Here is a 27786-nt window from a genome sequence, read left to right as displayed (position 1 = left end):
ATCGGTGTTTTTATACCGTCCTCCTTCAAGAATTCCCAGTTTTTAATAACTAATACATCAGGGAAAAGGGTAGGATAGATTTCAAATGCTAGATTTTTTTTTACATTTAGGAAATTATTCAGTTGAATACATGTGACTTTATAAATTCTATAGAATGGATTTCCTGGGATTATACCAAATGCTCTCTCCATATGTATAAATTTGGCTTTTAGTAAGTTTCTAAAGAAACAGAATGAATACTAACAACAGAAGGCTGTTATGAAATCTCTTAAGCCAGTGAAGGATAAAAGGGTAACAGGGAATTAGTATTCTTTCCAGCCAGGAGTGTTGTAGCCATATGGCTTCAGTAGTCTGACAGGCATACATTTAAAGTACACATATAACTCTTCGATTGGGGACAACATGTCTGAAAGAGAACTGATAAAAGATGAGGACAATAAATGTTTCAAAAACTATAAAGTATGTTTCATAAAAAGTGGTCAGCTCCTACAGCAGCAACTGCATCTTCTTCTGAGACAAAGCACCTAAGAATCATCTGTATGAGATATTTTCTTCCACAATAGAGTTTTCAAGTTATTGAGTATTAAAGAATGTTCCATTTCCATCTGATTGGCTGAAACTTTCAGGGCAATGCAAGAGTACAATTGTTTCTCTAGTTCTTCATGTATTTCTAAAGGAGCCCCGAGAAGCAGGTAGTCTTTAAGCAAATGGCACACCTTTGCTAAATTTGGCTGAATTATTTCTGTAGTACATTTCATTTTACTTTGGTCACATACAGTTCTACAGTCGGAGCCATATACGCAATCCAGGTCAGACTCGCAGTGACGATCTTTAATAAGTTCTTTTAAATTCATTTCTGGCACTATTTTTCTCATATCCAACATTTTTAAGTCATATTTATCATTATAGCCCAGGTTTTTGGCACTCATATCACACATGAGAAAATTTCCATACGGTCCATGGAAAATGTCTTCCACAAATTCTAGAAGCCCTATAGCTATTTTTGCCTTTCTCGGCCACGACGGAGTAAACCATTGATCCATGCTCCTTCTGAAACCAAAAGGAATGAAAAGTTCTAAAATCCACGGAAGGCTTATTCCAAAAAGAGAGGTATATTCAACTTTTTCCATCACATAAAGATCTCCGCAAAACCCCAACAATTTGGGAGTGTGTTCTTTATCTTGGAGAATTACCATGAGCAGGAATTCATTTAACTGGAGAAGTGCCCATGCTGACTTTGCTTCTGGCAAGGAAACACGACCATCTTTATTCCCATCAGCCACAGTCAAGATGAGATTAACCAATTCAGGAAGATTTCCTTGTTCTCCCAGTTTTGCCTAGAAAGAAGTCACATATATGTTGAAATATCAGGTGGACTCATTTCTTTTTTTTCTTCTAATTTTTTTTATTTTTTAAATAAAAACAAATAAAATCATCCTCCATTACAAAGTTGTGGAAAGTGTGTCAATTGGTTACACAGAGTTTTCATGCATCCCTTCCACCGTGATTACTTCTAATTCATATCAAATTATCTACTTTACATCACATATATTTATATATAATTGCTATCATCATACCTCATCCTTCATATGACTATAGTTGTTTTAACGTCCCTTTATAACACATTCCAAAATTTGAAACAAAACCACATAGTGGCATTCCCTTATCTATTTTCAATATCATCCAATCACATTATTCCTTTACAACACATTCAAAATAAAACAATAATTATGTTTAATAACAGTTTTTAAACCTCTTTTCTTAATCATTGTTTACAACGTTTATCCAATTTCCTTTTTATCCTGTCAATACAAATTATTACATTATTAACATTATCAGTCATTTATTTAGCAATAGTTTGACTAAGTTTAACTTTCCCCCCTTTTTTCATCATTTAAATTTTTTACCAAATTTCCTCTTATCAAACCAATACATATATATACATTGTTTCATTTCTTTTTTTAATTAACTATTGCTTATTATCAGATGAATCTTCAAAAAAATTTAACAAAATAAGTATACCAGCAATGAGATAATCTTAAGATATGCAGCAGGTTCATATTTACTAATATCAAAATTTACTACAAATAAGTGTGTTTAAAGGTAGCTGCTTTACAAAATACCAATTGTGAAATTATTGAAGAAAGCAAGAGTGAGTGACTCCATCCTAAAGGTAAGAAGAAGACACAGTGACTGAAAAACTCCATTCCAGCACCCAGCATTCACCTTTTATCTTCTGCACTTTCTCTCCTTAGAGTTAGCTATAACAAATATAATCGCATCACCAGATTCCCTGCAGACCCACATGATTTTGTCTAACCTGTTTGTGGGCATCTTTGACCTGTTTGGTCTCTATCCTTGGTAATTTTGGTGGTGTTTTTTGGTTCAAAAGACCTATAGGAGCAAAGGTTGTTATCCATCAACGTTAGCATAATTTCATGTTAATTCAGATTAATTTCTTAAAATGTTAAAATATTCTCATAATTTGAGAATATTATTTGCAGATGGGCTTCTTTTATTTTATTACAGATATATTTGTGTGACTGCTTTCTAATAAGCTATTTAAAAGGGAAAATAGATTAAATATCCAATGGCAATGTTACTTAATTTGGTAATGAAATATCTGCAAGAAAATAACCAAGCTCAGAGAGCACCAAGGACCTCACAGATTATAAATGAATTACCAATGCAATTTTTAATACCTATACTTAATCCAAGACCTAGCTATATTTTAATAGTTATAAAAGTGTAGTGTTTAAAAGAATAAAAGCAGTAACAGAAAGTCTGTCAACTGAATTGCAATGACAGTTTCTTATTTGTAATAGCCAATTTATAGCAGGATCATAATGGGGAGGGAGAACTTAAAAAGTTTGTTTCATGCAATCCTTATAAAACTTCCCAACACAAAGTCTTAATTTTAATCTAATGATCTTGCCACAAATATGAAGTAATCAAATAATCTGTCTAGTATCATTACTTTCAGCTCAGTCATCACCCCCCAGGCAATGGAGAAATAGTATACTTACTTTAAAAAGCCCATAGACCATCTCTTTGAATTTTTGAACAGTAGTTCCTCTAGTTGGTTTATCAAACAGAGTTGTTTCTTTCCTTGGTTCTAGTTCAGTTCTAAGATCAATATGAGCAATTTCTTCCATCTGGCATTTTATAACTCCTTGCAAATTACCCCATTCTCCTAAATACATCTGTACAAAATGGAATAAACAACAATTATAGGTGGAAATTTATCTTTAACACAAATGCTCTCTGTAATTAGTACTCAGTATTTAATTGACTAAATTGTTGGCTTAAATGATTATTTTCAATAAGATGACCTGATTTTCTGGATAACAAATCTTAAAATGTATATGCTATTTGTACAAATATAGGATTTATAAAAGGTTTGTAGCTGACAAGTGCTAATCTAGAAACAGCATTTCCACTTCTACTAAACTAGTACTTATATACTGTGTTTATATAAAAATGTCACATGCTGTCTTTAAAAATACTAAATTTAAGTGAATTTCAAAATATCAGATGAGCAGTTGTCCTTGATTTCTTCATTTTCCTCCCTTGAAAATAAGACGTAGAAATAAGGCAACCTGAAGATTATGACACATAGGTGAAATGGGAGTTTAAAGTTTATAGCATTATTTAAATTATTTTATATAGAAATATTTTAATGCATTTCATTACAATAAGTCTAGCTTCTTCACCCAGCTTTTACAGAGATCGAAATAAAAGACTACTGGTCAAATATAATCTCTATCCAAGATGGTTGCATAGTGATATCTGTACTCCTAGAACACTGTTTAGCAGTTGTCATTAAACAGTTTTAACAATATATACTTTTTTGCAAGGTATGTAACATAGAAAAGCAAAATTCATTTGGTAAAGGATATTCTGTAATTTTTATTAAATCATGGCTGATAATCATTTAAAATTCATACATTATTGTACATTTTAACATGTACTTTAAATCACTACTAAATATATATTTCACACTCATTTGATTTATGGCACTAATTAATAACCACAAAATTAGACAGTTCTTGAATGCAGTATTATTAATAAAACACTGTTATAAATTATTTTATAGTAACAGGTTTAAATGAAAATCTAGATGATGCTGTTCCAGTTTAAAATCAGATGTGACTAAATAGTAAGACTCATTTCAAAAAAATCCACAAGTACTGTAACTGAATTGGGTCCTTGCATTCCTTCCTATTTAGCAATTTCCCCTAAAAGACTCCTTTTATCAAGTCCCTTTGCAGGAGATGATTTTGCAAGCTCAAAATACTATAATGGATGCAAACTTTAATATAGCGTGGTAAGCATTATAGATTGGGGAGCTACATGTTACATTAAGTCTTGTGTGTAGGATACATGGGGAAGATTAATTTGTCATAACATCACTAGATAGGACTGATCTTTTCAAACTTTTAAAAATAATTTGGGTAACGGGATTTCGAGGATAAAATGAATGATTTAATCCTCTGCACGCTTAAGACATTTGCTCTTAACCCTTCCATTTAACTTCCTCCAAAGCCAAACTTTCAGTCCTTGAATAGGAGGCACTCCTGTTCTGCACTGTTGCTAACTGTGAATAGAAATAGTTCTTGACTTCAGTCCATTAATTGACACCTGAATTACAATTGTTAAATTGTGCCAGTTAAGCAACCATGCTCAAATTTATAACCTTTTTTGCAGTAGTCATGCAATTATTAAATGTATCCATCATCCCCAATGGGTGAGATTTTTTATTGCTGAAAACCAGAAGTAAACGCCAGTTGCTAACAGAAAACACACTGTAAATCCTGGTCATGTGACTGTGCAATGCTGCAAAAGGATATAAATGCCAGCTGGTTACAAAGAGCCCGAAATGTGATAATGGAAGGAGAGGACAACCCTACTTCAAATCTGGGTTATAAGTAGCCCTGGGGAGATCTACCGCAACATTTTATGGTCATTAAGCAACTGGTTGTAAAGTTGAGAACTATCTGTGGGTATTTTGTGAAATTGCTGGATGTTCTGACATTTCGTTTTTGTCATAGTCCAGAACCGTTCTATGTATTGCAGTGTGAAGGGGAAAAGAGAATTATGTAGATTGGGGGAAAGAAATTCTGGGGAAATATGAGAAGGGGAAACAATAGCATGGTAGGATATTCTTAAACATAATGCTTAACATTCTCCTCCATATTACAAAATGTTTGATTAAGTCAATTCTTTATCATAAAACGCTATCAGCAATATTGCATGGATTCTGTAAATATCTAAGCAAATTCAATGTTGGCTTTGGCTTTTTAAAGAGTTCTATTTTCTATGACATTTATAAACTAATATACCTTAGAATAACTAGAATGACTGTGTTTGCAGCAATCACTATGTTTAGATGGATCCAATTTTAGGGATCAAGCAAACAAATTGACTGTTGGCTTACCTAAATGGTCGTTCTCTGGGTGCTGTGGGAGTGTCCAAGCATGGGTTAACTTCAGCTTGCTGCCCAAGGACTGAGTTCAAAGTTGTGTAGCTATGCCTCCTGCTCCCTCCTGCTCTAAAGGACCTGCGGCTACCCTGCTGCTTGTTTTTGTCCCTAAACGAAGCCCTGTCATGGGAGCGGTCCTGCATTTGGGAATAAGGTCTGGTAAATCCCCCGGAAGTGGAAGGGGAGTCTGCAGTCCCAAAGGTCTGCCTACAAAAAAAGGAAAGGCCTTTGCGGTCCGGTTTTTTTGTAACCGCCGGCAAGACTTTGTGTTTGTCCTTGGACTCAATTAAGACAGAGTCCAAGACCTCATGCTTGCCGCCCTTAAAGGGAGCTGAAGCCAGCTTCCACTTCGCTTTCATGTCTGCCTACCAGTGGCGGAGCCACAGTAGTCTGCACAAAGTCACATTAGAGGCCAGGGCCCTAGAGGAGAATTTGGTGGCGTCAAGGGAGGCGTCAGCTGAATTCAACCGCTGCAATAATTTTGTTGACGTCCTGGCATGATCTAGTATCGCCAGCTGGAAGGTTAGCTAGCAGCTTACGAAGCCAAAACAGGGCTGCCCTACTGAAGTACGAGGAAGAGGAGGCTTTCATGGCCCATGCAGTGGCCAGATGAGTTTTAAGACAGGCCTTCTCTGCCGTCTTGTCCTCCGCCTTGAGTCCCTCCAGCAGATCACCTGGAAGGACCAAATTCAAGGTAAGGGCCACTATGGGGTCATCTATCTGAGGAAGCTTCAGAAGGTCCTCAATGCCACTTTCCATCTTTTATCTACCCCACTGGGATTAGCCATAGACCCAGGCTGGGCCCATTGGCGCTGGATAACATCTAGAAAGAGCTGGGGAACTGGAACCAGATCCTGAGGAGGGGTGCTCTCCTTGAAGAGCCCAGGGCTTGGATATGAGGAACCAACTGTTTCCTTATTACCCTACTCTGTGGCATTGTTCTTAACAGATTGAGCAGGGAATCCCATCTGGACAGATGAAGCTCTTGCCTTAGTGAGGATGGCCCTAAACATGGAAGGCTTAAATAACCCCGAAAAGGCGGGGATGTCAGGAGCTGGATTTTCATCCTCAGATAGGTATGGGGCATCTTGAACACCCTCTTCATCCTCAGATGCCTTGCTGACGGCTGAGGAAGCGGGAGGAGAGGCCCTGCTAATTTGGTCCTGAGTGGCAGCGGCATGTGCCTTAGCACTGGCTCGGCTATTGGGAGGCAAGGTGAGGCCTAGTTGCTGGATGCCGTCTGCAATGTCCTGAGAAATCACGCGTGCGACCACCTCCTGCATTGCTAGGGACAACTCAGAGCCTGGATCCTGAGATGGATGTGTGACCCCGGTTCTAGGCTCCGGAGGAGGGAGTTTCTCCTCCAACAGAGAGCAGGCCTCCTCCATGTAATCATCCTCCAGGGAGGAGGCAAGGGACCTGGGAGAGGCCCTAGAAGGATTGGGCGAAAAACCAAAATCCTCTTCTTCTGCCAGGGATGGTGATCTATTCTGCTGGTTGGTAATTGCAGAAGGAGCTGCAGGAACCTCAGCTGCTGGTGCCTCCCTGACTTGGGCAGTTTACTCCTGGGCAGATCGTGCCCTTGGAAACTGCCTTACCAATACCTTTTGTCGCCTCTCAACCAATCTTTCTTCTGCTTTGGAAGCCCTCTTGTTTTGGGGCTGCTTCCCTTTTGCAAGGTGACTTGCACTGTCCCACTTGGCAGCAGGATTAAGTCTGCTGCGTTTGTTGGTGGAAGGACCTGTCTGATCACTGATTTCAGCCACACTATTGCTGGCCATGGTCCACTCCAAGCTGTAATACAGGCAAGTTGAATAATTTAAGCCTTGGAAGTGCCTGGGATATAAGTGATAGCCCCTTATGCAGTCACAGTTCTGAGGGAAGGGCCAGACAGGGAGCAACAGCGGTGCAAGGTTTTGGCGCCAAATTGGAAAGACCCAGAGCTCCTGCAGATCCACGCTATAATAAAACAGGGAATGGCCAGAGCAAAGCCAAACTCCCTGTGGCCGCCTTCAATAGTTTTCCTGGGGAGAGGGGAACCTGCCTGGAGCCCCAGAAGGAGATTCCGATGTTAAACGCCCTCCTAGAAGCGATCTGCTTTGGAAACCAGGCTGCGACGTTTTAAACGGCTGGGAAATAAAGCGCACCACTTTTTTTTCCTTTCAAAATGGCCTCCGCAAACTTTGGAGCGACACCGGGGAACTGTCGGCAATCCGGATAGCTCAGTAGAGCTTCCGGGGCTAGAAACAGTCCTCCGACAGCATCTGGAGTCTCCCTAACCTTCCTACCTGCCTCCTGAGCTTGCCAGTGGCTGCTGACGAGCCTCCTGGTGGTGCCTCAACTGCGGTGGTCGCGGAAGACAGCCTCGCTCCAAGCTGCCTGTTCCGCGCGTCAGGAAGGCTGTATGAGAAAGTTTTCACTTGCAGGAAAAATAATAAGACACTAATGCTTCCTAAACTACCCACTAACAACGAAAATAAAAAATAGGCTACACTAGACTGTTTGGAGAGTCCAACTTGCTGTCCAAGAACTGGATCTCCCCAACTGTGTCCTTTTAGGGCGACTGAGCTTTTTAAACTGAGCCTCTAAAGGGAGCAGGAGGCGTGGCTACACAAACTTTGAACTCAGTCCTTGGGCAGCAAGCTGAAGTTAACCCATGCTTGGACACTCCAAGCAGCGCCTAGGAGAATGAAGTCTTTATTAATTAATAAAGACATTAATCACTGCTCTTTGTAATTTTTTAAATCTTTAATATATGAAGCCCATTTTTATCTATTTTCAACTGAAGCATTATTTAAAGTAAAGTTACACAGTATTATTTATCATTTTATGTTTTTTCTGAAATAAAAAAAATCAGAGTACTCATACCTGATTGTTGGGTTGGGTTGACAAACATTTTCTGAAATAAAGTGTTTGTCTTGTACACAGGCTACTACATGCTGATCCATCAATAACCCCACTCTTGTATTTATCACACTGGAAAAATGAAAAATTTATATGTGAGAATTGCTATAATTTTCATCAGTGGGCAAACTCAAAAAATGTTATCATATAGTTCCTTAAATATAGATCTCTCAGTCTATGTTCCCTGATTCACTATTGTATTCCTTCAAATAATTCCTAAACAATACATAGCTATTTTTTTCCTCTCCAGTGAACTGGGATTTGATAACTTTAATAGGTAAGCTACATCAGGTTTTTTTAGTACTATTTCCCATGACAACAAAACAAAAACCAAGGACATAAACTACTGCTACACCTTATTGCACAAGGACAACAGTAAAAGTTAGTTAATTCTTTCATAGCATTTTTCTCATATTTAATTTATAAGAAAATACTAAAAGTGGAAGAGACAGTCAGGAATGCCAACGAACCCGATTTTTTTTTTAAAAAATATACTTACTATTGTTTTCTTACAGTCATGCCCTCTGCAAAGTTCTGTGTAAGATGAGTACTGAACATAAATAATCCAGCTGCCAATAAATACTCCTAGCCAAGAGAAGAAGAGATATTTCATCCGCATATAAGAGAAGCGAACCTTGAGACAGAGAAAGACAAGTGGAAAGGGAAAAGTTCCAGTCATATTTATGATATTTAAGAAAATCTTGGTTCCCCTGTGCTAGAAAGGAAGCATATAACAATAAAAAAGACTTGTGTGTTTCTCTCTCCTTTAGAATTTTAAAGAGGCAGGAAAAAAATCTAGGGAATTAGACCACCTTCTTTCATTCTATAATTGGCACACAAGCTCTCTATCATTCATCCCACCTAAAATCAATCAATCAACGTACATGCACATGTATGAATTACATACCTGACTCTGAGCTTTCTTCTCATTCTGGTACTAGCCCAACAAGCCTAGCTAACCTAATAACAATACACTAATGATCCCATAGCAAACTCATTCATGCCCAGATCTAGCTTATATACATGCCATGACTTCCCTATTTGCAATTCCAGGTTACTCACAGAATAGCATCACAGACTTCCTCTCGTTTCTGTCATTCATTCTCCCACTCAGCTGACCCCCAGAGCATTTTTTCCTCCCCCAATTAATCCTTATTGTTATTTGCCTGATCTCTTCTTTCTACAATAGTAATAGACCGAAAATGTGAAGTGGAAGAAAGGACTAAGTTCAACATAAATTTCCTCTCTGCAGTCATGAGTAATGTTCAGTTTGCCAGACTGCTTCTCCCACTTTCTCCTAATTTAGGAATGTCCAAATTTCTTCATAATATTGCTCTTTTCTACAACATAATTTGGACTTTATTAGACTTGGGCTGGTGACTCTCCATATTTTGCAAAATAGCAGCTTACAGTAGCCTCAATCTGCACGGCTAATATTAAATAATGGTTGTAGTTAAACATTCAAGTAATATCCAAACAGTACCCTGTGTGTGTGTGTGTGTGTGTGTGTGTGTGTGTGTGTGTGTGTGTGTAAAAAATTAGGGTTAGTTGGACAGTGTGCAGATTTGGGGGAGAATGAAGCAGTTATCATGTCCTATTATTTGTGCTTTTGCCTGGGAAATCTAGTGCAGCATGGCAACTGTGCATATATTTTGTTTAACTGTACACACACGAGTTAAGAGTTCATATATATATTATCCACTGTAATCTTCCTGGAGTCTTCCATCACTGTCTATACATGTTTTTCTTTCGCAGACAAGACATGTTCACATTGCCTTTGAAATAATGCAGACTACCTGGAATGAGTTATGAGGACTTCATGTTTGCACAATACAATCATTTTGCTTCATACAGTTAGAATTTTTCTGCAGGATGCTGCATAATTCCTGTAGTATATGAGGACTACTTTCCTTTCAGCAAGTAAAGCAAATAGTATTGTTATGATTAATAAATAAAGAAAAAGGAAGACTTGCTTAGAAAGAGAAGAGATTAAAATTTAAGTGAGCTAGCCCGTGGCTCTTTTATTTTAAAATCTACCAGGAAGGCAACTAGGAATCTTGCAAAAATCTTCATGCTGTTTTCTGATTCATTCTTTTGGAATCAGTGTTTCAGGATAAAAAACATCCAACTAAACAAGACAATGGTGATTCAGTACAAAACTTGCTTATTCTTCATTAAAAATTAATTCCTAAAATAATCTTCCTATTATTTTCTCAGAGTATAACATATTTATTGGTAAATCATGCAGTTACTATATCAAGGGTGAAATTCTGCAGGTTCTTACAGGTTCTGGAGAAACAATAGTGGAAATTTTGAGTAGTTTGAAGAACCAGCAAATACCACCTCCGGCCCAAGAGTGGGGTGGGAATGGAGATTTTGCAATATCCTTCCCCCAGGCGTGGGGAGGGAATGCGGATTTTGCAGTATCCTTCCCCTGGAATGGGGTGGAAATGGAGATTTTGCAGTATTCTTCCACTGCCATGCCCACCAAGCCACGCCCACAGAACCGGTAGTAAAAAAAATGAATTTCACCACTATACTATATCTGTTTTCATTAGAAGGAAAAAAAATATCAGAAATTAAATCAAGGGGGAAAAAAACATTGGTTTTATTCACTGCATGGCAACTACCTAACATTAGATCTTACCTTAAATCAGAATAAATTTTCAACTGTCTTAACAAAAAAAAAACACCACCCCAGTAAAATTGTTGGCAGGTCTAAATTTTGGGACAGAAGCAACATTAAAAATAGCAAACCAATTAATCTTACTTTAAAAAAAGACTAGTTTTCAATCAGGAGCTGTTAAAAAGTTTGAAAGAGCAGGAAAAAGCTAGGAGTTTATTAATTGCTCTAAATGTTGATTGTCCAATAAAATACAATGTTATTATTTGAACAATTGGCTGATGGGCAATTTGAATTGCCCATACAGAGAAAAAATGATTTATTGTTACATAAAAAGGAATTTTAAATTTTCATTATAATAAACTACAAAAAGTTATATTAGTTCCATAAAATAGTAAATGCTCTATTTCAGCGATGACTAACCTTATTGCCAGCGTGTGCCAAAAGTGGGGGGAGCACAGAGGAGTCGTGCGCCGGCATGCCCACAACCATAATTCTATGCGTGCACCTCCCCCCACGCATGCATGTGCGACCCCCACCCTCCTCCCCCTTTTTGTGCATGAAGGACTCATTTTTGCCCTCCCCAGGCTCCAGAGGCTTTCTAGGAGCCTGGAAAGGGCGAAAACGCCCCGCCCCCGAAGATGCCCCCCAGAGGCTTCAGGAGGCTTCCCCAAAGCTTCCAGAGGGTGAAAAATGGCGCTATGGACAACCTGGAAGTCCGTTCTCAAACTTCCGGGTTGCCCATAGGGCTGTTTTTTGCCCTCCCGGAGAGCAAAAAACAGCCTAAAATGAAGGCCGAAGTCAGCTGTCCAGCGCACACATGTGCGCTGGAGCTGACAGAGCAACGCCTCAGGTGCCCTAACAAATGGCTCCACGTGCCACCTGTGGTACATGAGCCATAGGTTCCCCATCATGGCTCTATTTAAAGAAAACAAAAGAGGAAAAATAAAAAAGCCCAGGAACAATGAAAATACAAACACATTCACACACAAAGCCAAAAATATCATTATAGATTATAAAGCAATTTGGTTTTTGAACATCAAATTAATCTTTGCCCTAGTAGAATTATATTGATCACTTTTTCCACTGCATTGGTAAAAAGCCGAAGGCTGAAAGGAAGCATGTATTCTTCAATCCAGTATTTTCAGTATGGAGCAATAGCTCTTTTCAGCGAAGGAAAACATATTTTCTTGACTATGCTCCAAGTTGTATAAATCCAATGATCATTAATTAATACATTTTAAATTGTCATCATATAATTTGTATTAACATATGTGAAATTATTTTTTTGAACAATATGAACATTAGTTTGAGTATCAGCCCAAAACAAAATTATCAGATTATACAGATGAAATCCCTTCAAATACATTATATCTCCAACATTTGCCACAGAGTCTGATAAAGATGCAAAATGATCTTTTGATGAATTACGGTAATTTAAACTTAAGAATGTAAGAGACATGCTTAACATTCTTGAAAATACAAGGCCAAAGCTGTATTAAACTGGGATATTCCTATACTTTATTCTAAAGCTCTTGCAACTTTTCAATATCTATTTTAGAAATACTTTTTAGCTTATAAAAGCACTGCAAGTTTAAATTCTTCCAAACTATATCCCAATACATTTCTTGTTGTTTTTAACCATTCGGTCATGTCCTACTTTTGGCGACTTTATAGGCAAGTGCAGCTTCTTTCAGTTATTTGATCTACATCTTCATATCAGTTTTGATGTTATTCACATGCAATATTGGATTCAACATTATGCAAACACAAGTAGTAGAACAAAGTAAAACTAGAGTCTTGGACTTTAAGAGAGCTAATTTCAATAAACTTAGAGAGAGCTTGGGAAGAATTCCATAGATGAGAATCCTCAAGGGGAAAACAACTCAAGAAGCTTGGGAAATTTTGAAAAATGAGATTACAAAAGCCCAGTCTAGCACAATACCAATGAAGAAGAAAAATAACAGCTCCCAAAAGAAACCATCATGGCTGCATAAAGAACTCTATGACAAATTGAAAGACAAAAGAGATAAGTATAAAAAGTGGAAAGAGGGGGACATAACTAAGGCAGAATATCAGCAAATAGCCCGAGTCTGTAAAGATGAAGTGAGGAAAGCTAAAGCTCACAATGAAGAAAGGCTTGCCACAAAAGTAAAAAATAACCAAAAAAAAGCTTCTTCCAACATGTTAAAAACAAGAAAAAAGTTAAGGAAACAATTGGTCCATTGCTGGGAGAAAGTGGCAAGAAGGTGACAAGCAACAGGGACAAAGCAGAACTATTTAACTCATTTTTTGCATCTGTCTTTACACATAGGGATAAAACAGTCCAACCTATCAAAAACAGCACCACAAAAATCAGATTAGGAATACAAGTTGAAATAGGGAAGAAAATGGTGAGTACCTGTCTACCTTAGATGAGTTCAAATCACCAGGACCGGATGGATTACACCCCAGTATTACACCCCAGGAACTGGCAGACGAGATCTCAAAACCATTGAACTATATCTTTCAGAGATCCTGGAGCACTGGGGAACTGCCAGAGGACTGGAAAAGAGCTGATATGATTCCCATCTTTAAAAAAGGGAAAAAAAATAGATCCAGGAAATTACAGACCTATCAGTCTGACCTCAATACCAGGAAAGATTCTGGAAAAGATAATCAAGCAACAAATTAGCAAACATCTAGAAGTAAACAAAGTAATAGCCAAAAGCCAACATGGGTTTGTCAAAAACAGATCATGTCAGGCTAATCTTATTGTATTCTTTGACAAAGTGACAAAATTAGTGGACCAGAGGAATGCCGTTGATATAGTTTATTTAGACTTCAGTAAGGCATTTGATAAGGTAGACCATAACCTACTACTAAATAAAGTAGAAGAATGTGGGTTAGACAGCATCACCACCAGATGGATTTGTAACTGGCTGACCAACTGTACTCAACATGTAGTTCTCAGTGGAACTGCATCTACATGGAGGGAAGTATGCAGTGGAGTACCCCAAGGCTCTGTTTTAGGCCCAGTACTCTTCAACATCTTCATCAATGATTTGGATGAGGGAATAAATGGGGAACTCATCAAATTTGCAGATGACACCAAGCTGGCAGGAATAGTTAACACTCCAAAAGATAGGCTTATGATACAGAAGGATTTTGACAAACTTGAACATTGGGCACTAACAAAATGAAGTTCAATGGTGAAAAAAGTAAGGTTACACTTAGGCAAGAAAAACAAAATGCACAGGTACAGTATAGGTGGTACCTTGCTCAATAATAGTAACTGTGAGAGGGACCTTGGAGTCCCAGTGGACAACCATTTAAATATGAGCCAGCAGTGTGCAGCAGCTGCCAAAAAAGCCAACACAGTTCTAGGCTACATAAACAGAGAGATAGACTGAAATTCATGTGAAGTGTTAATACCACTTTATAATGCCTTGGTAAGGCCACACTTGGAATACTGCATTCAGTTTTGGCCGCCACGATGTAGAAAAGATGTGGAGACTCTAGAAAGAGTGCAGAGAAGAGCAACAAAGATGATTAGGGATCTGGAGAATAAAACATACGAAGAACTGTTGCAGGAACTGGGTATTAATGAAAAGAAGGACTAGGGGAGACATGATAGTAGTGTTCTAATATCTTAGGGGTTGCCACAAAGAAGAGGGAGTCAAGCTATTCTCCAAGGCACCTGAGGGTAGAACAAGAAGCAATGGGTGGAAACTAATCAAGGAGAGAAGCAACTTAGAACTGAGGAGAAATTTCCTGACAATTAGAACAATTCGTCAGTGGAACAGCTTGCCTCCAGAAGTTGTGAATGCCCCAACACTGGAAGTCTTTAAGAAGATGTTGGATAGCCATTTGTCTAAAATGGTATAAGGTTCCTGCTTAAGCAGGGGGTTGGACTAGAAGACCTCCAAGGTCCCTTCCAACTCTGCTATTGTATTGTACATTATCAAACCAGCATTTTCTTTGCTTGCCCCTTCTTGTTCCAACCACTATTCCTATCATTATAATTGAGTATTTTTAAATTATAAGAATGTATTATACATTTTTTATTTTAAAAAAACCCAATAATTTTGACCAACTAATCACACATCTAGAGTTTATAGTAATAAATAATGGGCCACACTGAGAGTCAGCCATGGTGTAGTGGTTAAGGTATCAGGTTAGTAAACCAGGAGAGTTCTGATTCCACCTTCGCCTTGAAGTCAGCTGGGTGATCTTGGGCCAATCATTTTCTCTCAACCTGAAGCAGCAAGTAATGACAAATCACTTCTGAAAAAAAATTGCTAAAAAACCCTGCAAGGACCAGTCCAGGCAGTTGCCAAGGTTTTAAAAAAAATGGCTTTAAGGAACAACAAAACAGAACTAAGTTAACCCAAATAAATACACATAAATATAGCAGTTTGTATCACTATTATTATAAAAGTTATTTGTTATACTTTAAAATAAACCATTACTCTGTAAAATTATATTAATGTTCTATTTGTCTTTCAAAATGGAGAATAAAATTTAGGATATTTATCTGTTCTCAAAAGCACACAATGAAATAAATAGGATGAAAGACTGATTTGTGAAGGTATTAGTATCAGCTTCATGGTCAAGTTGGAAATTTGAACTCATACATTCCCCAATTAATTTTTACCATGAAGTAATTGAGAAAACATAGTACAAATGTGTTAAGTAATCAATATAACACAGTCCTTTTTAATTAGACATACTTCTCAGTTTAACTAGTTTTGGGGGCTCACAAGTAACTCAAAGGATTACGTTTATTGTATCAGAAAGCCAAAATAACTAAACTATTCTCTATCTAGAAATTAATAGAGATTCTTCTGCAGAATTGTTTGTTAATACAGTAGATAATATGAAAAATTATTTTCTACACACTATTTTCTATGCATTGCTTTAAAAAAAGGATAACAAACTTGCAGAGTAAATCAAAATAGTTTTTATACAAGAATAGCAAAGAACATAGGTTATTACTGAATGAATTCAATCATTTAGAGAAGGAAAATACTAGTAAGCCAATTCCATTCCCCCTACCTCAAAAACAAACACTCTAGTGCTGGCAACTCACACATTATTACAAAGTTGCTCATTTCACATTCTTCTTTTACATTTTGTGTAGATATGATAAACACAGACTGACTAACTATATATCTTCTTATCTTATCTCTTAGTATGTATGTATGTATGTATGTATGTTCGTTCCAGCATAACTCTGGACTGCCTTGAGCAATTTCAACCAAACGTGGTACACAGATGACTTACCCTCTGGAAACAAATACTAGGGGGGAGGGGGAGAAGACACCCCTGGTGTGTGTGTGTGTGTGTGTGTGTGTGTGTGTGTGTGTGTGTGTGTATTTGTTCCAGTATAACTCTGGAGAGTTAAGGAGAGCGAGTACGGCGTCCTAGAGCAGCAATTGTTTGTAATGTCATGGGAGAGAGAAGTAGCAATAGCAATAGCAATAGCAGTTAGACTTATATACCGCTTCATAGGGCTTTCAGCCCTCTCTAAGCGGTTTACAGAGTCAGCATATTGCCCCCAACAACAATCCGGGTCCTCATTTTACCCACCTCGGAAGGATGGAAGGCTGAGTCAACCCTGAGCCGGTGAGATTTGAACAGCCGAACTGCAGAACTGCAGTCAGCTGAAGTAACCTGCAGTGCTGCATTTAACCACTGTGCCACCTCGGCTCCTGGGCCATTAAGGAGAACATATGAGTCACCCTAGAGCAGCAATTGTTTGTGATGTCACTTCCTTTGCAGCTTCCTCTGGAAAGCCAGCCATGACGTTCGCCCTCCAGTGGACCAATGGAGAAGCACTTGAAGGATTTGGGGCAAAGTGCAAGGAGCATAGACAGGGTGGGAAAGAGGAGTGCATAGGAGGGGAAAGGGAGAGGGCAGGGATGATGGGCATGGGAGTAGGAGGAAGAAAGGCCCCTCTTAATGGCTCACTGTCAGACAAATGCTTTGATGTCTACAAATACCCGGGCAACGCCGGGTTATCAGTTAGTATCCAATAAATAAGAATGTCATTAGCAAGTTTATTTCTCCTCACTTCATCAGCAGATAATATTACAAATGAGACTACCCTAAATGTACATTGTTGTTTTACTTACCATGCTTACTTACCAACTACTAGTCAGACAATGTTTGGCAACTGCAGCTATCTACCAACATTGCAATTAGGCATTTAATTCAAGGAGATACAAGTACCTAGAGGAAAAAACTGTTTGTCTCTTACCCTTGAGATCAACAGCAAGCACAAGTGAAGAGATTATGGAGTACTAAGTAAACAGTTTGTGTCCCTAACCTGTCTGTGATCTGTGACGGGAGAAATTCATTTTTTTTTTTAAAAAATTGTTCCTTCAAGTCAGTTTTTGACTCCTGGCAACTGCCTGGAGTAATCCCTGCAGTTTTCATGGCAAGCTTTTTCAGAAGTTGTTTGCCACTGCCTTCTTCCTAAGGCTGACTGAAAGTGACTAATCCAAGATCACCCAGCCAGCTAAAGCTACTCTACATCAAACTGGCTTTCTTCCCTTAATATGACAAATCTATAAAATGTATTGCCCACATCGCAAAGCAATGTTGCTTTAACATTATCCATATTCTGATAAATTAACTGGAGTGTTTGCATCTCACATATCAGGAAGAGTTCACAATCTGGTATACGTCAAAGTATTTATCATTTTCTTCCTCTTGCAGTATGAGAGTGAACCAACTGCATTATTTTTTATTTAAAAAGTAAGAAAGAAAATGAGCACTCTTGGGCCACAGATTGAGCGTTCTATTTCCCTGTCTATGCAATTACTATGATTTATAGTTTCATCTATATGCATACACACATTGCAACTCCCTTTTGGCTGTTTATTAGTATGCACTGCCTATACGTTTTTGACAGATCTGGAAGAAGAGAAACATCTCTTCTTGTATTCTAAAAATATTGGGTTAAATAAGAGACAAAATTATTTCTTAATACTTGAAAGATTATGGCTGAATTAAAAAGTATATTCAGATCTACAGTAATTTCTCCCTTTCCATCAAGCAATTACCAAAAACAAAAAAAATATTGATTTTTATCCAGTTTTTAAAATAACTGAAGATGGCAAACATATATAATACAGTACTGCTTCCCATTCTTATTTTCACACAACCACCACCCTGTGAAGTGAGTTGGGCAGAGTTCATAACTCCAGAATACCTACTATTATTTCTCTGCTTATATCATTAAAGTTACTTTTTTTCTTCTAGCCTATGGAATTATCACAGATTTGCCCTTTTCAAATGGAAAAGTACCTTGGAATAATAGTGAGACTGGAAACACAGTTTTCAATGCAACCTTTTCCTTTATTAATTTTCAACTGACACTTGATAGAACTTCAAAATATAGCACAGCTCATATACAAGCAATATCTCCATCCAATTGGGTTGGCAGTTTGGGGGTTCAAGTATTTTCTCCATCACTTCCTGCTTGCATTTTTAAAGATCAATTATTCAGTTGTAGTGGCATATAAACTGAAAGTTGACTTCTATAGTCTATTGTAGATCGTGACCCGACAAAAGCGCGAACGTCATAAGCGCGCCGACAACACCGCGGCGCTAAAACCGCGATGTCAAAAGCGCGCCGACAACAGCGCGCCGACAACAGCGCGCCGACAGAAGCGTGATTTAATTTAATTTAAATTTTAATTTGGTTAGGTTTAGGGTTAGGTTTAGGGTTAGGTTTAGGGTTAGGTTTAGGGTTAGGTTTGGGGTTCCATTACAGCGCGCTTCTGTCGGCGCGCTTTTGTCGGCGCGCTTTAGGGCTAATTAGTCGCTCATTCGTCGCACGGTTTTGTCACCGCGCTTTAGTCACCGCGGTTTAGTCAGGCGCGCTTTTGATGTGCACGCATTTGTGGTGGAACCATTGTAGATAATTGTTTCTGATGGTCCAAAATCTACCCTTCCTTATAAAGACCCAAGAAATATGGCAATATAATAGACAAACAATTACACTATATTGCCAAAAGTATTCGCTCACCCATCCACATAATCAGACTCAGTTGTGAGCGAATACTTTTGGCAATATAGTGTATCTTGCCTACATTTTCCTGGTCTCAGTCTCTACTATATTTTTCTTCCTTCAGATTTGCTACTGTGACCATTTCCCCCAAATCCTCTCTTTACTTTGGTTTGTTTCTTCTTTTTTCAAGGATCAATTTTTCCTGTGGATTTCATAGCAAATCTCAATTTTAAAATCTGTTTTGTCCTCCATTCTCTCTTTCCTCTGCTGTCTTCCTTAATGGTCTTTGGGCATTTATGAACCAATAAGTGGCAGATGTGAGTTCTGAAATTAATAAAGTTTTTATTTTGATTTTTTTTTACAAAGACAAATCAAAGTTGGACTTGGCTAATACACAGAATGGAGATCCCCTGGGAATGCCATGGCTGTAGGCTAGGTTGGAAAAATGGAAAGAAACATCCTGGAAATCAGCAATAGTAACCCATTTCACTATCATTGCCAAAAAAAAAAGTACCTACATAAATCCATGGTCAGAACTTGATTTGATAAAGATTTTATCTTTAGAACAGTTAACTCTTTCATCAGTCACCAGCTGGGTCCAATCAACACTTTTTTTGCAATAACTCAAGGGTATAGCTTAATGGCCCTTAGAGGTATGTTTATAAAGATTAATTAGGAAGGAAAAGAAGTAAACACCTCATGGTATAAATTCTGTTTTAGAGTATTTTTTTTTCAAAGCAATGTTATACAGAAAGGAAATGAGAAACTATAAACTAAAGAGCAATGATGCAATCTGATTACAATACAATTTGTTTATAATGCCTTTCAATGGGGCTTAATTTGTTGTATGTAGAGAAAATATGCAACATTTTTTTTAAAAAGCTTTGCGGGAATTTGATGAAACTATTTTCTCCAATAGTGAAGCATTTAAGTACAAACTTTCATTGCAATTTCTATACCTTATTTATAACTGGAACTACAATACATGCTTATTCATCATATTATCTTGAGTTAAGAATCATTGTGCAAAGAGCAAGAAATAATAAGCAAAATAAAATATAATCCTAACATAACAGAATATGAGACATAGCTGAATCTAGTTTTCAACACCTCATTCATTATACCTCTCTATACCTTTTTAATCTTGCAAGCCATCCATGTTTCCATCATGTCCACACATTAATTTATACAATGACCTTTATTCTTTGAACATCTCATATTTCCTAAGGATTTCTTCAAATCATCCAACTGCAAGTTTGCTCTTCCCTACTTCTTAGCCCGTTTACCCTTCTTATGTATTTGAGTTGCGATTACGATCTCATTCTCTCTATATGGCACATATCTTCAACACAAATCTTCCATACTGTTCACTCACTTTAGCATTTAATCTACGTCAGTATACATGACATGTACATTTGTGCATCATCCATTTATTCTTTAACCTGTTACATTCTTCTTAAATAATCCATCCCCACTATTACTTGTTTCTCCTGAAATACTACTTTCATATAATAAAGTGAGCAGAAGTAAATTGTTATATATATAGCCATTTTGCTTTTTTCAAGACACATAACAAACTGCCCACTACCTTTCTTTCTTCAGATACACATCTTTCTTCACATTTTAGTAAACATTTTTTACAAATATACTGCTTGTTCTATTTTTTTCTATTTATGCAAGCCTGGAACTGTTCACTTGACTTTGTCTATCAAACACAACTACCTTCATATTTCATATTAATTTTCAGCTCCACACTTATTCCATCACAGTCTTAAGAGTTTGCTGCAAACATTTGGGTTCTCAGACATCACATCATGCTTCTGATCCATACACCTCTAATGTCACAAGTATTTATATATTTATCAATTATGAAGTTTGAATTATTAATATAACAAGTGCTGGTTTTGGAAGGGCCCATTTTTTCATTATTATTGAGCTGCCTAACAAACAAAGCTGTCACCTTTACATCTTGTCCATGAGATTTAACTGGCATATTACTCAATCAGACAAGTTATATTTAAATTGATATGAGTTCTGTTGAGAATGGAATATTTAAATACTATGTTCATTTCAGGACAGTAACTGACTAGTCCCTAGAAAACACTAAACCATAACCAAAACCAATAATCTGAAACACTAAATATAGAACCCTATCCTGTGAACAGTTCTAAAAATAGCTTGATTTCAGACCTACTATCTATAGAATACTGAATGAGCAAAATAATTGCTGAATAATTCCAAGTCTAAAAGTACGTCAGCCTACAATCTAAGCATATGTATTTCTCAGCATTAGAAAGTTAGTGAAACTACTCAACACAGATTTTAACATAAGATATGCAATTAGTATAATTATAGTTTGAATCATAATTGTGATAGCTACTGTAAATTTGCTGGAAGTCTAGTCAGAATCTAATCTTGCTATTAAGAATGCAGAATATTTCTTGGTTGCCATTGTCCTAGGCTCATGATGACGAACCTATGGCATGTGTGCCGGAGGTAGCACGCAGAGCCATCTCTCCGGGCACACGGAGCCATCTCCCGTTGATCTTCCGGGTTCCGGCGCACCATCCAGCTGGTCTTCACTTATGCGAAAGAGCCAGAAACCAAAAGAGCAGCAGGTCCGGTGCACATGTGCATGCCAGGAAGATAATCTTCTGGTTTCTGGCACACGCATGTGCACCAGCCACCTTGGCATGCATGCATGTGAAGACCAGCTAGCCAGTGCGCATGCATGCGCAGGAACCCATAAGAGGAGCAAGTGGAGCAGAGGGCCAGGGCTTCCCTCTCTTCCTGCCTGAGCGGGCTTGGCACTGCTGCATGTCCATGGTCTGGAGCAACTGGTCAGCTCAACCACAAGGAGTGGAGGGGCAGTATTTGCTGGCTGGGTGGCCAAACACACTGCTGGCTGCTCCTGCCGCTGCTGGGGGCAGTGGTTTTTGCACTGCTGCTCCCTGCCGGGATGCTGGAGCAGGAAAAGCAGGAGGAGCCGCTGTTGGGGAGGCGAGCTGCCCCAGGAGGGCTGGAGGAGAGCGCAGCATGGAGACACTGTCAAGGGGTAAGAGGCACATTGGCTAGGAAGCGACTGGGAAGGGGAGGGACTGCACTGGCTTCTTCTCAGTGGCAGGCTGTGGAGGGTGCTTCATCCCAGCCAGAGTTGGGGCAAAGGTCTCCCACTGGCTGACCCCACAACCCAAGCCCACGGAACGCCAATGCTCCTTACTTCCGAGGCCGGGAAGGGGCTCCTGCTTTCCAGAGGAGGGAGATGGCCCAAATTTCTCTCCCTTACTGGGGCTGTGGAAATGGTAATATTTTCCCCATAGCTACTAACTGATATGTCATCCATTTGTCCACAGCATATTGGTTTAGAAACAATTATTTCAAAATGGATAATCAGGAGCTTTAACAGGAAATGATTGATAAAATTGTTCCATTAACATGATCTTAAATACATTCCTTCATTTTTAGCACTGATAAGCTTTTATATGCTTAATGCAGTAAAGTTTAACTTATTTAACTGCAAAATAGTTTTAATACACAAACTGTTGTATTGGCTTCTTTGAATGTTTATGACGTGGCAAACTACTTTAAAGAACAAGTATTTTGTGATATCTGTCACATTAAAATAAAATTGCTTCAGACACTCTCTTCTCTTTCCTGCTAATCCTTTTGGAAATGATCCAGAAAATATTGAAAGAGAAAGCATATGACGACACCTGACAAGGAGTTTACAGAGTCAATATTCTGCTAAGAAATGTGTACTGCATGGAAATGAGTTATTCATCATGCCAAATGCATTTCAAGTAGCATTTCTGGAAAAAGTTACATCTCAATAGTTCCATAGAATACTCATATTAATACCAGATTGAGACAGAATGAGACAAATTGTTGCACATGCATTGAGGTAGTGCATTTCAGTATTCTTGAATTAAATGAACGTTTAAGCAATTCAATAAATGAAGAGAGGTCTCTTGTTGCATACCACTTGCTTTGATTACTTTTTTTACTCTGTCTTCCTATTATATAAATCTTATCTTTCTGTTTGGTAACAAAGGAAAAGAGGCAATCAATCTCATAATTTTGTTGCATTAAATCACCAGAAAAAAACCCAACACGAAACAAAATTGAAATTTGGATACAACAAGCTTTAGTATTGTATCAGAAAGGAAAGACAGAAGTTCCTAGACAAGAATTCCATGCTAATTGCCAGCCAGGATTAAAGGTAACAAGCAGATCATATTAGAAGTGGACATGCTGGTTTAACACACTAGGGAATGAATGAATACACACACACACACACACACACACACACACATACCTTTCTGTGTCACACAGAGAACAAACTATAATTCTTAAATTAATATTCAGGTTAATATTTCATGAATTAGTATTGATAAATAAGAAATACAATACTGAGCTTGGTGGATTTTCACATTTTTAGACGAGAGAATTACATTTAAAATCTAGATTATCTGAGAATAGTAACCAGCATTAAGCAATTAAGATCAGATAAATGTGTGTCCCTAATTACATTTAAAATAAGGAACTTGATTCCAAAAAGAGTATTAGTATCTATTCCCATATTTCAAATTCTTAGTCATAGCTTATTTGGATTCAATGATACACTATATTGCCAAAAGTATTCGCTCACCCATCCACATAATCAGACTCGGTTGTGAGCGAATACTTTTGGCAATATAGTGTATATCTTCATCAACCTCCTATAAAAGCTGTTTATTAACTTGCAATATAAATGTTAAAGTACATAAATAATAATCATTTTAAATCAATCTACTATTTGGAGAAATATTTACTGCCATACAAACAGTTAACAATACCTGTTGCTAGGAAGAAAGGTACAGAAGGATAGATACAGACATAAGTGTAGAAATACACATTTATTCATAATCTATAGCTGAAATCACTTTGAAAAGGAAACATCAGGTGTCAATCCCAAATTAAAAGCATTTGTATATAATGTCAAGTTCATAAAGTTAAAATAATTCATGTTTTTACTATCTCTATTTACTAAGCAAACACAACCATTTGACCATTTTTTAAATTCACATTAAGTCAATTATGTTCACCATAGGAACAAATATACTACAGTGGCTGCGTTCAGAGAATACAGTGAGCCACAACCTACTAAATCAACATAATGGCTATGTAGTAGAGGAGAAGGCAAAACTCTCTTCCACCCAGCTGTCACCTTCATAAATCCCTCCCCTTCCTGATGTAAGCATCAATTTAATGCTATTGCACTTCAAATTTTGAAGTGTCCTGACTTTCCGCCACCTTAAGTTAGTCTCTCCACTTCCAGTGAGGCATTGGGGAACTGCTAAAATGGGCAGCTAGCAGCCCTTATTTTCATGGGAATGGAAAGTGCAAATGAGAAAGACAAGGAGATGGTGGCAAGGCAAGAGGTCTTGGCAATGAAAAAGCATCAGCCTTTCAGTTACAGAACAACTGCTGCAAAATTACTGAGATAGAAATAACAGGATGTGGTTCCCATCTCAATTCATATAGAACAGGTGTTAAGCAATGACTAGATGTATGAATATTATACTATAGAAAATAGTATAATCCTAAATCCTCAAATTTAAAATCAAAGTATTTTAATATAGAAATATAAACAACTACAAGTTTGAGCACAAATGTAAATGATCACAAATGATTCCTGTGATGCTTCATAGAATTAATGTACTTTTAAAAGTATTTGTGAAGGAGAAGTAAAGCTTGAAATTATGCCAAGGACACAAAGATTTGAGAACAAACGAGGAGAGCGGAATGATGAAGACATTCAGATATGGTACATAGCCAAACTAAAGAAAGGCTGTGAAAATAAAGGATGCATTTTATACTCTGAAAAGCCATGATACAAAGAAACAAAAGCCATAATAATTAGCTACTTTATTATGTCTCATCGAAACAAGTTTGTTCCTTTTTTTAAAAAGTGGCTGTTATTCCTGCAAAAATGATTGGGAAATGTATGCGCATAGCTTCTTTATAATTGCATAGACATTCCCTCTTGTCTAAACATACACACCCATTATGCAACTCTCTTTCATGCTAAGCAACTTTATGCAAAGCGTAGAAGTGTAAACATATGTTTAAACCATGTGCAAATGTATGTGAACTGATTCTGATTAGGAAGCATCTAACATAGAAACAAGATTCAGCTCTTGCTCAGAGCACAATATAGATTTGTTAATGCTTTTTATTTTTAGAACAAACAAAAGCAGTATTAAAGTTATTCTGCTACTATACTAAGAAGGATATTTGATTGCCCTTGCATATAATCACGCCATCCTCTTAAGGGATGTGTTGTACAAACCTCTTCTGAATCCATTCTATTAAAAAGGAGTTTCTCATTTAAAGTCCCCTGATTTTTGTTTAAATAAAGATAACTTTTAAAATAAGAGTAAACAAGAATGAACATTTTCCACCTATATTTTTAGAGTGGAATGGGAAAACTGTCACTTCTCTTCATCTAATGCTGCAAGTTTAATCTCATTTGAATATTTTTGAAAGAAGCACTTTTTACAAGGTCTTTTACATTTTTCCACCCTTCCTCACTTCCTATTTGAAATAGCTGCAAACGCTTTTTACATTATTTTTACACATCCCCATGTTTTTCTTCTCTCCATGTCTAAATATAGACTTTCTATATAAGTAGAGCCAAAGTATCTTTTAACCTGTATACAAAATCCTATAGAGTAGGGGTGTCAAACTGGCGGCCCACAGGGCAGATGCGTTATGTGCAGGCCACGCCCAGCCCAGCTCTGCGAAGGGGAAAAAATTGTGAAACAACACATGACGACAACGTGATGAGGTGAGTTTGACACCCGTGCTATAGAGGAAATTACACCAGAAAATTAAACAATATGAAAATTCCATAAAATAACAAGAATCAGACTAGAAATCAGGAGACTGTAATGTCAAAACTCAACTTAATTATGAAAGGCAGCTGGGTAGCTTTGTGCCAGTCACACTATCTCAGCCCAACCCACCTAACAATGTTGTTGTTTTTGCAGGAAAAGAGGAAGAGGAAAGCCACCACAAGTAATTTGTAAAAACTAAGAATGACAGATAAAATTAAAAAAATAAAATAACATCAACTTCTTTTCTCTACCACACTATTTAAAAACCAACAAAATAGTATAAAACAACCAAACAGGTACGGTGACTAAAGATTGTTTTGATGCAGCAAAGACGTGCATACAAGTAATTATGTTCATGCCACAACAATTTTGTCAGGGGTGATTTTGTAAACTGTTTTGACTATAGTTTAATAGATTTGGGGAATTGCTTGTTTTATGCTTCCAGGAAAGGCCTACAGAGAATTTTGACAAGTGTGAGTGTCTAAACTCATTTAGAGAATTTTTGTAGATGGCTAGGCTCTTTTCAACAATAACGTTCTGTAAATCTGATAAAAAAATATCTCAAGAATATATTCTTGCTCTCTCTAACAATTGCAATTCTTTAACCTGGAGTAACAGATAGTGAAGTTAAAGGTACAACGAACAGAAAATACATTGCCTTCATGATTGCATCTTTATTTAATATAGGAAGAAACGAACAGGAACACAACCAGCCCCCACCGCCTCTTCCCAGCTTACATTTTCTAAAAGGTTAGCACCTACGTTTTTCGTGTGTGTGAGCCCGCTGCTTTTTAGCCTTTTATAGTATTCTACCAGTGACCTCCAGACGCAACCCGTCAAAACAACATACCTCCACATCCTAAGGATGCCAACTGAGTCTGGGAAATTTTTCATAAAGCTGGGAAAACCGGGTAACGAACCTTTTGCTAGATCAGTGTTTCTCAACCTTGGCAACTTGAAGATGTCTGGACTTCAACTCCCAGAATTCCCCAGCCAGCGTTCGCTGGCTGGGGAATTCTGGGAGTTGAAGTCCAGACATCTTCAAGTTGCCAAGGTTGAGAAACACTGTGCTAGATCACAAGGAAAGCTTGGCTGGAATCACAGAGATCATCATAGTTGGGAAGACTTTTTAAGCAGGGGGGGCATCACCAGTCCCTAAACCTCTCAACAGAGCCATAGCCAGGAGTGAGGAAACAAGGAGGGGGGGGAGGGAGAAGTAGAACTGTTGGGTTGAGAAGTGCGGGGTTGGGGGGGGGGGGGTGGAAGCCTTTAAAACGACAGCTTGGGGCCGGGCCTAGTGAAGGACCCGGCGAGGATTCGGTTACCTGATTCTTCCCATAGTTGCTGACTCCCCCCCAAAAGAGGCTCGGGAAGTCCTGAGAAACTGATGGCGCGGATTCCTAACCGCCGGGCGGAATTCTTTTGCTCGGGCGGCTGCTTCGCCGAGGAACGCGTAGCCAAGGATCCTTCGCAATTCCTCCCCCCCCCAATGTACACACATCCTACGCCTTCCCTCCCCCGAGCGCCTATCCAACACCACCACCCCCCTCGCTTCCCCTATTCGCGGCACCCCTGGCCCACGCCTGGCTGCTCCCAACTGCAGCGCAGTGTATAATACCCCGCCGCCGCAACCCCTCAGCCCCGTGTCCCGCCTGGACACCCTCTACTTACCTGCCCGTAGTAGGGCTTCCTGAGCCAGGCCCCCGCAGAGACCCTCCTCGCCATGGTAATGGCATATCCCCGCAGCGGGCTGCAGCAGTCGGAGGGAGGGTTTGTTTTTTTTTGTGGGGGGGGCGGGAGTCGCCCGCTGAGGCGGCCGGACGGCCTGAAGCCAAAAGCGGGTGAAAGGCGGGCCGACCGGCGGCGGGCTGCGCTTCGCCTCAGCTCGCCCTGCCAAGAA

General features: G+C 38.3%; 1 protein-coding gene across 1 annotated transcript; it reads right to left on the bottom strand.

Annotated features, from left to right (window-relative positions):
- Positions 1-19: 19 nt before the first annotated feature.
- DIPK1A (divergent protein kinase domain 1A) lies at positions 20-27786 on the bottom strand. The gene is made up of 5 exons (XM_032217560.1): positions 27558-27786; positions 8886-9020; positions 8351-8458; positions 3027-3203; positions 20-1337 (listed from the first exon to the last, which is right to left on the bottom strand). Exons 1-5 carry the CDS (start codon positions 27609-27611, stop codon positions 525-527), a joined length of 1287 nt encoding a protein of 428 aa, XP_032073451.1. The 5' UTR covers positions 27612-27786; the 3' UTR covers positions 20-524.

This window comes from Thamnophis elegans, chromosome 5 (genome assembly GCF_009769535.1).
Source record: "Thamnophis elegans isolate rThaEle1 chromosome 5, rThaEle1.pri, whole genome shotgun sequence".
NCBI classification, from domain to species: Eukaryota; Metazoa; Chordata; class Lepidosauria; order Squamata; family Colubridae; genus Thamnophis; species Thamnophis elegans.
Note: the sequence above shows the minus strand (reverse complement) of the source record. Positions and strands in the feature narration are given on the sequence as shown.